General features: G+C 44.9%; 1 protein-coding gene across 10 annotated transcripts in view; it reads left to right on the top strand.

The window, feature by feature from the left end:
* The window catches only part of LOC119970680 (cadherin-related family member 2-like), a 257,761-nt gene that overhangs the window by 14,299 nt on the left and 229,932 nt on the right, over positions 1–13,530 (top strand). For all 10 annotated transcript variants that reach the window (XM_038805691.1, XM_038805693.1, XM_038805688.1 and 7 more), the window contains exons 3-4: positions 5,932–6,021; positions 12,972–13,114. In XM_038805691.1, coding sequence (XP_038661619.1) covers positions 5,932–6,021; positions 12,972–13,114 — 233 coding nt within the window. The remainder of the gene's footprint in view (positions 1–5,931; positions 6,022–12,971; positions 13,115–13,530) is intronic.

The following is a 13,530-nucleotide window of genomic DNA, read 5'->3' as shown; positions in this document are numbered from 1 at the left end:
TCTCTAAAGATTAACATGCAGGTTCAGTCAGCAGTTAAGAAGACAAATGCAATGTTAGCATTCTTGTTGAGAGGGGTAGAATGCAAGAAGAGGGATGTATTTCTGCGGCTGTATAAGGCTCTGGTCAGATCCCATTTGGAGTATTGTGAGCAGTTTTGGGCCCCATATCTTAGGAAGGATGTTCTGGCCTTAAGGTCCAGAGGAGGTTTACAAGAATGATCCCTGGAATGAAGAGCTGGTCATATGAGGAGTTTTTGAGGACTCTGGGTTTATACTAAAAGAGCAAGGAACAAAGTAAATTACAGCACTAAAAACAGACCCTTCGGCCCTCCAAGCCTGTGTTGGCCCTCGTTGGAGTTGGAAGGATGAGGGGGGGATCTTATTGAAACTTAGGATACTGCGAGGCCTGGATAGAGTGGACATGGAGAGGATGTTTACACTTGTAGGAAAAACGAGAACCCAAGGCCACAGCCTCAGAGTGAAGGGACAATCCTTTAAGACTGAGATGAGGAGGAATTTCTTCAACCAGAGGGGTGGTGAATCTGTGGAACTCATTGCCGCAGAAGTCCGTGGAGTCCAAATCATTCAGTGTCTTTAAGAGCGTTAGATAGGTTCTTGATTAATAAGGGGATCAGGGATTATGGGAAGAAGGCAGGAGAATGAGAAACATATCAGCCATGATTGAACAGCGGAGCAGACTCGATGGGCCGAGTGGCCTAATTATTCTCCTATGTTTTATGGTCTTATCATCTTAACCTCCAAGGCTATGATCTCTGGATTATTACCTGAGCCACATGCAAATTGGCATAGGGTACAAAAAAGTAGAGAGATAAATACGTGGCTCAAAGACTGGTGTGGAAGAAATTTTGGTTCATGTGGCACTGGGGAAGCAGAGGCTGTACCGTTGGGACAGCCTCCATCTGAACCCTGCTGGGACCAGTGTTCTTGCATAACTAGAGAGGTAGAGAGACTTTCAAACTAAATAGAGGGCGAGATGGTTGTGTGGAAGGGATATGTAGTCTTACAAAGCAAAAGGACATGACAACATTGCAAGGCAGCTATTTAGGTAATGATATCCAAAGTGTGACAGGAAGGTACAGTGTACAAAAATTTTTAAAAAGCAAAAAATAGGGTCAAAAGGTGAAAATATGCTAACAAGGCAAAATTATTTCAATGCATGTAGTATTCGGCACAAAATCAATAAATTATCGGCACAAATTGAGGTTAATGTGTCTGATCTCATAGCCATTGCAGAGAAGTGGTTACAGGTGGATCAAAACTGGGATCTAACTATTCAGGAGTATGTGACTTTTCATAAGGACAGGCAGGAAGGAAATGGTGATGGGGCAGCTTTATTAGCACAAGATGGAATAAATGCAATAGGGAGAAATGATCTTGGATCGGAAAGTGTCGAATCCATATGGGTGGAGGTAAGAAATAAAAGTGTGGCGTATTGCATTTTGGGAGGACTAACAAGGCAAGGGAATATACAATGAATGGTCGGACACTCGGAGGTACAGAGGATCAAAGGGATTTTGATGTGCATGTCCATATGTCTTAAGAGTGCAGGGCAGATAGATAAGATGGTTATGAAGCCATATTGGAGACTTGCTTTTATTAACCGAGCAATTCAATATAAGAGCATGGAGGTAATGCTGGGGCTGTATAAAACACTGATTAGTCCCCCGCTGGATTACTGTGTGCAATTCTATAGGAAGGAAGTGATTGCACTGGAGAGAGTGCAGAGGAGATTGGCCAGGATGTAGTCTGGGCTGGAACGTTTCAGCCACCAAGGGAGATTGGATAGGCAGGGGTTGTTTTCCCTAGAGCAGAGAAGGTTGAGGGGGGACCTGATTGAGGTGTATAAAATTATGAGGGACATAGGTAGAGTGGGTAGGAAGGGGTCAATAACCAGGGGGCATAGATTTAAGGTAATGGGCGAGAGATTTTGAGGCGATGAGAAGAATTTTTTTTTCACTCAGAGGGTATTTGGAATCTGGTAGGGACAGGAACCCTCACAACTTTTAAGAAGTGTTCAGATGAGTCCTTGAATTGTCGCTTCACAGCGCCAGGGCCCTAGGTTCGATTCGCAGCTTGGGTCACTATCTGTGCATGTTCTCTCAGTGTCTGCGTGGGTTTCCTCCGGGTGCTCCAGTTTCCTCCCGCAAGTCCCAAAAGGTGAATTGGACATTCTGAATGTGTACCCGAACAGGCGCCGGAGTGTGGTGACTCGGGGATTTTCACAGTGACTTAATTGCAGTGTTAATGTAAACGTACTTGTGACAATAATAAACATTATTATTATTATTGAAATGCCATAGCATTCAAGGCTGAAAAATGGGATTAGATGATTGATGGCCGGCACGAATGCGATGGGCCGAAGTGCCTCTTTCCATTCTGTAAAGCTCTATGACTATAACTCTAAGAGGAAGAAGAGTAGTGTATCGGCCCCCTAACAGTAACTACACTATAGGATAAAGAATAAATTAGGAGATAAAAAGGCATGTGAAAAAAGCAGTACTTTAATCATGGATTAATTTTTTTAAATTTTAGAGTACCCAATTTGTTTTTTGCAATTAAGGGGCAATTTAGCGTGGCCAATCCACCTAGCCTGCACATCTTTGGGTTGTGGGGGCAAACTCACGCAAATATGGGGAGAATGTGAAAACTCAACACGGACAGTGACCCGGGGCCGGGATCGAACCTGGGACCTCGGCGCCATGAGGCAGCATTGCCAACTACTTGTGCCACCGTGCTGCCCAATCATGGATTAATTTTAATGTAGATTGGGAAAATCAAATTGACAGAGGTAGCCATGAGGAAGAATTCAAAGAGTGTATTCCTAGAAAAATATGTTGTGGATCCACCCAGGGATCGGACTAATTTAGATTTGGTAACGTGCAATGAGGCAGGTTTAATAAACAGTCTCAGAATAAAAGATCCCCAAGGAAGCAGTGACCATAACATGGTAGAATTTAGCATTCAATTTGAGAGTGAGAAACATGGCTCAGAAACAACTGTACTACACGTAAATAAGAATAATTATAAAGGAATGAGGGCAAAGTTGGCTGGAGTGGACTGGGAAAAGAGTTTAACAGGAAAGATGGTTGATCAGCAATGGCAGATGTTTCTGAAAGAAGCTCATGACTCACAACAAAAATACATCCCAGTAAGGAAGAAGGATTCTAGGATGGGAATAAATGGTTATCCAAGGAAGTGAAGGATAATATTCAACTGAATGAAAAAACATATAATGTGGCAAAGATTAGTGGTAAGCCAGAGGATTGGGAAAGTTTTAAAAACCAACAAATGATGACCAAAAAAATAATGAAGAGGGAGAACGTATGAGGGTAAATTAGCAAAACAGATTATAAAAATGGATAGCAAGAGCTTCTTTGAATATATAAAAATGAAGCGAGAGGCCAAAGTGAGCATAGGCCCCTTAGAGAATGAGACTAGGGTAATAATAATCGGGAATCAGGAAATGCCAGAGGAGTTAAATAAATACTTTGTGCCAGTCTTCATAATGGAGGACACTAATAACATTTCAAAAATAAATAATCAAGGGGCAGAAGGGAGGGAGGAAATACATACAAAAACAATCACTAGGGAGCAAGGACTAGAAATGTTAATGGGGCTAAAAGCCGATAAGTCCCTTGGACCAGACGGGCTGCATCACAGGATATTAAAGGAAGTAGCTAGAGATAGTGGATTCTCCTTCCGAGAATTCATAAGTTCTGGAAAAGTCCCAGAGAATTAGAAAATTTTTATTCAAAAAAGGAGGGAGACAAAAAACAATTAACTATAGGCTTATCCTCTGCCATTGGGAAAATGTTAGAATTGATTATAAAGGATGTAATAGCAGATCATTTATAAACGCAGAATGAATAAACTTCATGAAAGGGAAATCATGCTTGACAAATACTTTAAAATAAATTGAGAGTACCCAATTATCTTTTTCCAATTAACGGGCAATTTAGTGTCGCCAATCCATCTACCCTGCACATCTTTGGGTTGTGGGGGTGAAACCCACGGGGAGAATGTGCAAACCCCACACAGACAGTGACCGAGGACCAGGATCGAACCGTGAGGCTAACCAGTGCTAACCACTAACAGTGCTAACCACTATGCCACCATTCTGCCCACACCTGACAAATTTATTAGAATTCTTTGAGGTGGTAATGAGCAGGGTAATGAAGGGCAACCAGTAGATGTAATATACTTGGATTTCTAAAAAGTGTTCAATAAGGTACGACACAAAATGCTACTTGATAAGATAAGAGCCTGTGATTTTAGGAGTAGTACATTAGCAAGGATAAGGAATTGGCTTACTGATAGAAGACAGAGAGTTGGTATAAGAGGTGCATTTTCAGGATAGCAACCTGTAACTAGTAGAGTGCCACAGGGATCAATGCCGCGCCACAATTATTTACATTAATATTGATGACTTGGACGAGGGAAGGAAATACACTATTGCCAAGTTTGCGGATGACACAAAAATAGGTGGGAAGATAAGTGGTGAGTTTAACACAAATAGCCTCCAGAGGCATAGAGACAGATTAGGTGAGTGGGCAAAATCTTGGCAGGTGGAATAAAATGTCGGACAATGTGAAATTGTGCATTTTCATAGGAAGAATAAATGAGCTGAATATTATTTAGATGGAGAAAGACTGGGTTGATGCTGAGAGGATGTTTCTTCTTGTGGGAGTTTAGGACCAGAGGCCATCATCTCAGAGTAAAGGGTCACCCATTGAAGACAGAGATGAAGAGGAATTTATTTTCTCAGAGGGTAGTGAATCTGTGGAATTCTTTCCCACAGAGAGCTGAAAGGCTGGGTCGATAAATATATTCAAGTCTGAGATAAACAGATTTTTAACCAGTAATAGAATCAAGGGTAATGGGGATAAGGCGGGGGGAGTTGAGGATTAAATCAGATCAGCCATGATCTCATCAAATGGCAGAGTAGACTCGATAGCCGAGTGGCCTACTTTGCTCATACGCCTTATGGTCTCATGGTCTAACTTGAATAACAGTCATTTGAATTGGGTTCTAGTGGGAACTGGGTCAATACACAGCATTACCCCACCAAGGAGTCATACCTCCAAGCAGGTGAAAGGAATGGAAATCAGGAATTGCTAGGCAACATGAGGTGAAGGTTAATATGATCTGCCTTCCACTAGGCTGGTAATTGAATGAGGAATGAACCAGTAAATGGCTATCAGCTAAACAAAATAAGTGATAGCCACTCACTGGATCATTCCTTATGGAAGTGCTTCAAACAATCTGAGTCAAGCTTCCTGGTTTAAATTTTCACCTTAGTAGTTAACTGTCAGTCACAATTAACTTGTGCATTCTTCATTGCAATGCCTCTACCATTCAGAGTCCAGTGGCCAACCAACCAGCACCCTCTGCTCACAAAGTTGTTGTTTCCCCTGACATTGGCATTATTATGATTGACCAAATGAGCTCAAGACAAAGAGCTTCGACAAATGTCTTTTTCCAGCAATAATTGATTAATTGACTAAAATTGGCAACCAATCTCAATCAATTAGTTTGCAACAGACAGCTTTGAATGAAAATGAAAATCGCTTATTGTCACGAGTAGGCTTCAATGAAGTTACTGTGAAAAGCCCCATAAATACAAAGTCAACTGTTCCTCCATGTAAGCTACATGTTTGGATAGGGGGTAAGTTGCTGAGAGAGAGAAAAAGGTTGCTAATTGATTTCCACAGCGAACGTACTTCAGCTTTATGCCATTTCCATTGTATAAAAATATGCATCCTGACAGTGTTGAGTGGGTAGTTAGCCATTCTGAAGGCTCAGGTATTTTAACCTTCAATTGATGTTATTCAAACTGTTCCTTGGGACGTTGTGAGTGTGCCTAATTTGAATATATTAATAGTGAATATTATTGTCTTTTTGATTTTACAGAAAATTCTACATTAGGTTGGTCACAAAACCTGGCTCCGACATTTCTGACGAATATGACTGTTGTCCGTATAACTGAAGATGCACCGAGAGGTACACCAGTATAAAGCTGTAAAATATGCTGTTCGAAATATGTAAATTTTCTCAATCCAATATTATTAATTTGCTTGTCAATTAGGCTCTCTATTGAGCCACTTGACAATAATTATCCCTGCATGGAGCAGAATCTTGTGGTTTGAGTTTGTCTGTTGAGTTTGCCTGTGGCCTTTGGGGGTTGTGGAAGTCCCACTTTCAAAGATACTTAGTACCTGATTGAGGAACCTGGTAAAGGGAAGAGGGGATCCACTAAAGGCCACCCCACCTCCACCCCTCCCTGCAACTCCCATCTCATCCCTCCCTGCAACTCCCATCTCATCCTACTGACCTGTAGCCTGGATTCCTCAGTGGTCTTGGGCCTCTCCCTGGTGTATTACTGGCAGCAGCCATTGCTCCCGCTGACTGACCAGCAGCTCTCCGGTAGGCAGGGATCTCTCCCCGCCCAAACCAAAAATCCCAGGAAAGACCCGACGCTGGGCAGTTACGTGCCTGAGAGCCTCTTAATCTGGTTGGGCTTCCTCCTCACGAACGACACAGGTTTCCCACTGGTTCTACAGTTGGTAGGCCGAAACCCCAACAGTTACACTAAAGCCTGTCCATGGGCTAAATTTTCCGGTGGACATCGAGACCCTGACGTTAAGCACTGTATGGGATTGTCCCGATTCTGGCAGTTCAGCAGCACGTCCAGTGGCATACCCTTCTGCTTGGGGTTTCCCAGGCTGGAGGCCGGATTGGAGGACCCACAGTGATGTCAGAATGGTAGCCCCAACAGGAGAGGTGGGCTTTGCCAAGACAGGCAGTTAAGCACGAGGATACCTGAATATAGAGGCACCCTCTGCAATTAATGAATTAAATAAAGAAGTCAGAAGACGGAATGAACATTGGAGTGGAGGGGAGGAGGAAAACCTTTTGTTGTAGCATTTCATCCCTGTGGCTGCATCATTTGGGTGTGGAGTATCTGGCTCTGATGGCCACCTGACCAACTGCTTGGAGGCTACCTAAATTCAGCTGCCGGGCTCCACATTCAGCAGTGGGGCATGTAGTGGTGTTGGAAGGTGGGGGACTGCGATTAGACTTCAACACCGGGAAAATATCAGCGGAGCACAAAATATTCACTAACTGGAGCCTTCCTTGCTCCAATTGGTGGCCGACTTCAATGTAATGAGCAGTCAACCTGGTTTCCACTTCCACTCCCCCCAAATACCCCCCCCCCCCCCCACTGCCCCTCCTTAATTTCCTGCCTCCCCTCCCTCCTCGCCACATCCCCACACAGCCAGGAACGTTCAGTTCCCCCAACTACAGTATTTAAATAAATTATAATGGGCTCCAACAATGAATTTCCGAAAATAAAAGAAAATGTTCACGGATGCTGGAATCTGAAACAAAAACAGAAAATGCTGGACAATCTCAGCAGGCTTGAGGAGAGAGAAAACAGCTAACATTTCAAGTCTGAATGACTCTTTGTCAAAGCTCTTCTACTGCAAGGTTTGCTGAGTGCCCTTATGAAATGAAATGAAAATCGCTTATTGTCACGAGTAGGCTTCAATGAAGTTACTGTGAAAAGCCCCTAGTCGCCACATTCCGGCGCCTGTCCGGGGAGGCTGGTACGGGAATCGAACCGTGCTGCTGGCTTGCTTGGTCTGCTTTAAAAGTCAGCGATTTAGCCCAGTGAGCTAAACCAGCCCCAGTATGTGCCACCAGAAAGACCATCCGAGCCTGCCGGCGCTGCAGAAAGAAATTGCACAACCTCTTCAGGGAGGCCAGGATGTGCCCTGCGTCCCTAGCACCTAACCCTGCCCCACACACCCGTAACCTTATTCCCCCCCCCCCCCCCGAACCCACCACCTGGAGGGTGGCAGAACCCTCACCATCCACTACATACTGGCACCCATACCGGCCGCCTTGGCTGGGTGCCCTGGCCACTGAAGCCACCAGCCACCACATCTTGGGCTGCATGTGTTGACCTGTCCAACAATGTTGTTTTCTGTTTCCCCCGCCCCAGGAGAAGGCTGCCCATAACCGCCAGCAACAGGAGAAACCTGGAGGGGGACCTCCATACCTGAGGTCCCACACCGCGGCAAGAGCGTGGTCGGCCGGCCCAAGGAAACGGCAGTTGCCAGGGTGGAGATCGGCATTGGGCAACGAAGTGAGGTTCCGCGGAGATGCGTTCCCCTTAAAAGACGTGTTTCACCCCCTCCCCCCCCCACCTCATCGTGAATCGAGGAGGGGCGGAAGGAACGGTTGAGAAAATAGAGAACCCCCTGCAACAGTCAGAATCATTTAGACCGTGAGTGAAAATGCCGATCATCGGGAAACCAGATCCATTTGCCCAAGGGATGTGTCATGGAGTTAGTACGTCGAACAACTCTGTTTCTTCTTTACCACAAACAAGATCACAGACAAGGACAAGGAGATACTTCTGACAGCTTGCGGGTCCCAGACCTACAACTTGATTAGGAACCTCCCATCCCCGGAGGCACCCGACTCTCTAAGATCTTTGACCAGATAGTGAAATTGGTTAAAAAACATTACAACCCAAGGCCATCGATTATCCTCCATCGTTATGAGTTTAACTCTGCAGTGAGGGACCACGAAGAGTCTGTCTGAGTCTGAGGGGAGTACAATTGAATCCGAGATGGACTGCTATCGTCACAGGGGAGACTGTCCCCAGGAGATCTGTCATGTTCGGGAGTTCATGTGCTTCTGTTGTAACTGAATGGGGTATATTCAAGCACGTTGTGGATGAGGCAAAGCGTGCCAGGGCCAAAACAATCAGCAACAACAGTCCATAGCACCACTGAACATCGGGGGAAGAATTCTGGAGAAGAGAATTTGATGAATCAGTTGAATGCTGTCAATATGATGAAAACGGCTCTGATTTAATCCGCCTTAAGGGTGAATGGTAGACCCCTTGCAATGGATGTTGACACCAGGGCTTCGGTGACCATAGTGGGTGAATGTATGAACACTGTCTTCAAGTTAAAGAATACTACAGCCAAACTTTCGACAAACACCGGAGAGATTTTGAAGACCCTCATAACAGCCAATATTCGAGTGGTCTAATAATAATAATCTTTATTGTCACAAGTAGGCTTACATTAATACTGCAATGCAGTTACTGTGAAAATCTCCCAGTCGCCACATTCCGGCACCTGTTCAGGTACACCGAGGGAGAATTCAGAATGTCCAAATTACCTAACAGCACGTCTTTCAGGGCTTGTGGGAGGAAACCGGAGCACCCGGAGGAAACGCACGCAGGCACGGGGAGAACGCGCAGACTCCGCACAGAGAGTGTCCCAAGCTGGGAATCGAACCTCGGACCCTGGCGATCTGAATCAACAACGCTAACCACTGTGCTACTGAGCGGGTATCGGCAGGCAGACCCCATCAAGGGGAATGGGGGAGATGGGTGGTTAGGAGGTGAGAGGTCAGGGGTAGACAGTTAAATATAATCTTTGAGCACAGGGACACTCAAAGGATGTTCGGCCCCAGTTGTGTGATACCAGCTCACCCAGTAAAAGCTGTAGGACTTCCCACATGGCATGGCCCCCATTCCCCCCACCGCTCCCACTGCCACAGCTAAGCTGGAGGCGGAGACAAGGTGAGGCACCCAGTGACCATTAATTAGGGACCTTAATAGCCCCCAGGGTGGGCTGGCCATCCACTGCCTCCACCACCCCATCTCCCTGTACAGTTGACAGGGAGTAGTAAGGAAGGCCAAGTGCTACGTTTAATGAGCCTTCTTCCCAATACCTCCAAACAGCACGTCTTTCAGGGCTTGTGGGAGGAAACCGGACCACCCGGAGGAAACCCACGCAGACAAAGGAAGAATTTGCAGACTCCGCACAGGCAGTGCCCCAAGTTGGGAATCGAACCTGGGACCCTGGCACTATGAAGCAACAGTGCTAACCACTGCGCTACCGTGCAGCACTTCCTTTTCCTCCTCTTCAACCCCTACTCCTCCTCTTCCTTGACTTCCTCTTGATGGTGAGGTATAGCAGCATATTAAACAACACATCTTGGGAGCCACTCACCCGACTTGAAGCAAATATTAAAACACCAAAAATGGAGCAACAACCAGAATAAATCACTCAGCAACCAACCTGTAGGTTGTTGTCGGGCCCTTTAAATAGTGCTTGTCGGGATTTCTTCATACTATGAAATGAAAATGAAATGAAATGAAAATCGCTTATTGTCACGATTAGGCTTCAATGAAGTTACTGTGAAAAGCCCCTAGTCGCCGCATTCCGGCGCCTGTTTGGGGAGGCCGGTACGACTGTTACTATTGCGTATCACTTGCAAACGGGCATGGTTAAGGGAGGATCAGTGACGTCACAATCAGCCTGCTCTGCATACATTTTTTGGCTGTTAAGTGCGCTCATGCTAACCACTTCACTAAGATGGTGTCCGTGTTGTGTTTTGGATTAATTGGGTGTCTCATCGGTGAGACCTTGAAATTTGTATGTTTAAACATGAGCTATTTGTTGGTAATCCTTAACAATATATCGATCCTAGTTACTGCCATGCATGGTGTTGCACTCACAGCTGGCTCCTCCTGGACTGTTCTCTGAGTCTGTTACCATGGGATTCTATACATCATACTGTGGATAGTGCTTTTCTCCAGTCCCATGAGCTGGTTTAGAATCATAGAATCATAGAATTTACAGTGCAGAAGGAGGCCATTCAGCCCATTGAGTCTGCACTGGCCCTTGGAAAGTCCACCCTACTTCAACCTCATGCCTTTACCCTATCCCCTTTATCCCCATAACCCCACCTAACCTTTTTAGACACTAAGGGCAATTTATCATGGCCAATCCACCTACCCGCACATCTTTGGACTGTGGGAGGAAACCGGAGCACCCGGAGGAAAACCACACAGACATGGGGAGAAAGTGCAAACTCCGCACAGACAGTAACCCAAGCCGGGAATTGAACCTGGGACCCGAGAGCTGTGAAGCAACTGTGCTAACCACGGTGCTACCATGCTGCCCAGTGGGCTAAACAGTTGGCTTGTAATGCAGAACAAGGCAGCAGCACAGGTTCAATTCCCGTACCGGCCTCCCCAAACAGGCGCCGGAATGTGGCGACTAGGGGCTTTTCGCAGTAACTTCATTGAAGCCTACTCGTGACAATAAGCGATTATTATTACTATATTATTATTATGTTAACCCTTCCTCTGCCAATGTGTTTACATTACAATGGCACATAGGCAAGCACAATAGGCACAGTTTGCATCAGAAGTGCCTGTCCATGCCGAAGACACATTTTGGAACCCTAAGGGTATTTAAAGCTTCCAAAAATATGAACGCCACTGCTCCCAATTTACCCCGATGCCCTTAACCACAAAAGGAAACTGACCTGGACTGGCCACGGTGTTTTTCGTTACCTTACCTAGTGAGGTCATTGAACATCTTTCTGAACTATGTGACCATTCTTGGGATTATGGTGTTCCCATTGTCTGCTTGTCTTCCTGTCTTCAACATTTAATCCTCTGATCCTGTAATTCAGCCAGTAACACATCCTTTGGGGCTGGTTTAGCACAGGGCTAAATCGCTGGCTTTGAAAGCAGACCAAGGCAGGTCAGCAGCACGGTTCAATTCCCGTACCAGCCTCCCTGAACAGGCGCCGGAATGTGGCCACTAGGGGCTTTTCACAGTAACTTCATTTGAAGCCTACTTGTGACAATAAGCGATTTTCATTTCATTTCACAATGTATCAGCGAATTGACTGCCCTCTCTCCAACTGGCTCGTTATTCGTGCAGAATTGGTGTACATTTGGACGAGTATAAGCTGATCAGCCTGGATTTGTGGAGGCAAGGATGTCTGATGACCCCAGTTGGTTATTTTGAACCAGGTCCTTCACATGGGCAGAGGGAAGAATCTATGGATATTTTCTATCTGAAAAATGTTTAGTAAAATTCTGCACAATAGGCTATTAGCAAATGCAAAAGTGCAATGGAATTGGAGATAACTTTCTGACGTGTGTTGGCAATTGGTTGGGAGATATGAGACAGAGTGTGGCTTAAGGTTATGTACTCTAATAAGTGGAATTTGACAAGTGTTTCTCAATGACCTGTACAGTGGCCTCAGCGTTTCAACACATGATTAGATAGAGTGTTGAGTGTGAAACTTAGCAGATGACACGAAGTTAGAAAGCACAAGGAGTTATGCAGATGGAAACAGGAAGTTGCACAGGGACAGAAACAGATGCTGAAGGTTGGACAGGCCCCGAGGGCTGAATAGAATTCCTGTTCCTGCATTCCTATGTCCTCATCTTTACTCCAGCCTCCCACTGCTGAATCAGGCATCCTGTACTTACGCTGCCTGTTGCCCAGAAATCTCAAGTCCCCATTTATCTTATTGCAGCCTTTTAAAACAGTCAACTACCCTCCTTCCCTGCAGTAATAATTAAATTACTGCTTCTATTACACCCAGCATTTATACTTACCACCCTGAAAGGGTTAGGAAAGAGTCATGCGGCAATTGGAAGGTCCACCTTCCATTTTGAATCTGTGAAGGCGAGAGAAATTAATCTTACTTCACATAGTGTGTGTGCACAATGGACAAGTAACTAACATATAGGCAAATAGAAACTCTATAATGTCAAATTACTCAATTGTCTTTTTTTTTGTCAATTATGTCCTTCTCATATCTGTCATTATTCCCAATTTCCTTACTTTCCTATTCCTTTTTTTTGTGACGTTGGAGTGGATTTACTCCTTTCCGGTATCAAGTAGAGGGTGTATGAATTCAGGATTTTTGTTTGGTTGTTAGAGTTTAATTTTTATTTTCCTATTTTTTTTGTACTGGTTTAGATGCTCGTTATTTTCCTCGTCTTCAACCATTTCCACTGTTGCAATAATCATTTCCTTTCTATCTGTTTTCTTCTCTCACCATTGATAGATACCTCATTGTCTAAATACTGATATTTCATGTTTGCACCTCAGGTACATCTGTTTTCCGGATAGCAGCTGATGATAAAGATGGTGACCTGCTCTCTTATGGTCTGGAGGGAGAATTAGCATTGTTTTACTTCACAGTGAACAGCAGCAGCGGTGATGTTACTGTTAAAGAAGCTGTTGACAGAGAGGTTTGTGTGACTTTTTTATTAATTGCCTGCTTTTTCTTTTTATTTGCATTTAGCAACAGTCTGACAATGGAGGTAACTGTAGCAAGGGCAGATTTTTCACATCTATTTATCTGTTCCCTGTTCCAGGTTGTCCTTTAACTCACTGCTCACCTTTGTTCCATCATTAACATATTCTGATCTCTTAATGTGCCTCAATCAGCACCCTTCTTCGTCATTACCTTCACCATTTAATTTCCCTTCGCCTTTCTGTCCACAACACCTTTGTCGATCTCCACCTATCGCTCACCCTCTATCAGGCCCCACTGCTCCACTCTCCCCCCCCCCCCCTCACAACAGTATAAACCTGACCCTATTTCCAGATCTCCCCAGTTTTGAAAAAGAGTCATCCAGCCTCAAAATGTTAGCTCCCTTCTCTC

Source organism: Scyliorhinus canicula, chromosome 8, assembly GCF_902713615.1.
Source record: "Scyliorhinus canicula chromosome 8, sScyCan1.1, whole genome shotgun sequence".
Lineage (NCBI taxonomy): Eukaryota > Metazoa > Chordata > Chondrichthyes > Carcharhiniformes > Scyliorhinidae > Scyliorhinus > Scyliorhinus canicula.
The sequence above is the reverse complement of the archived record's forward strand: the minus strand, read 5'-3'. Positions and strand labels throughout refer to the sequence as shown.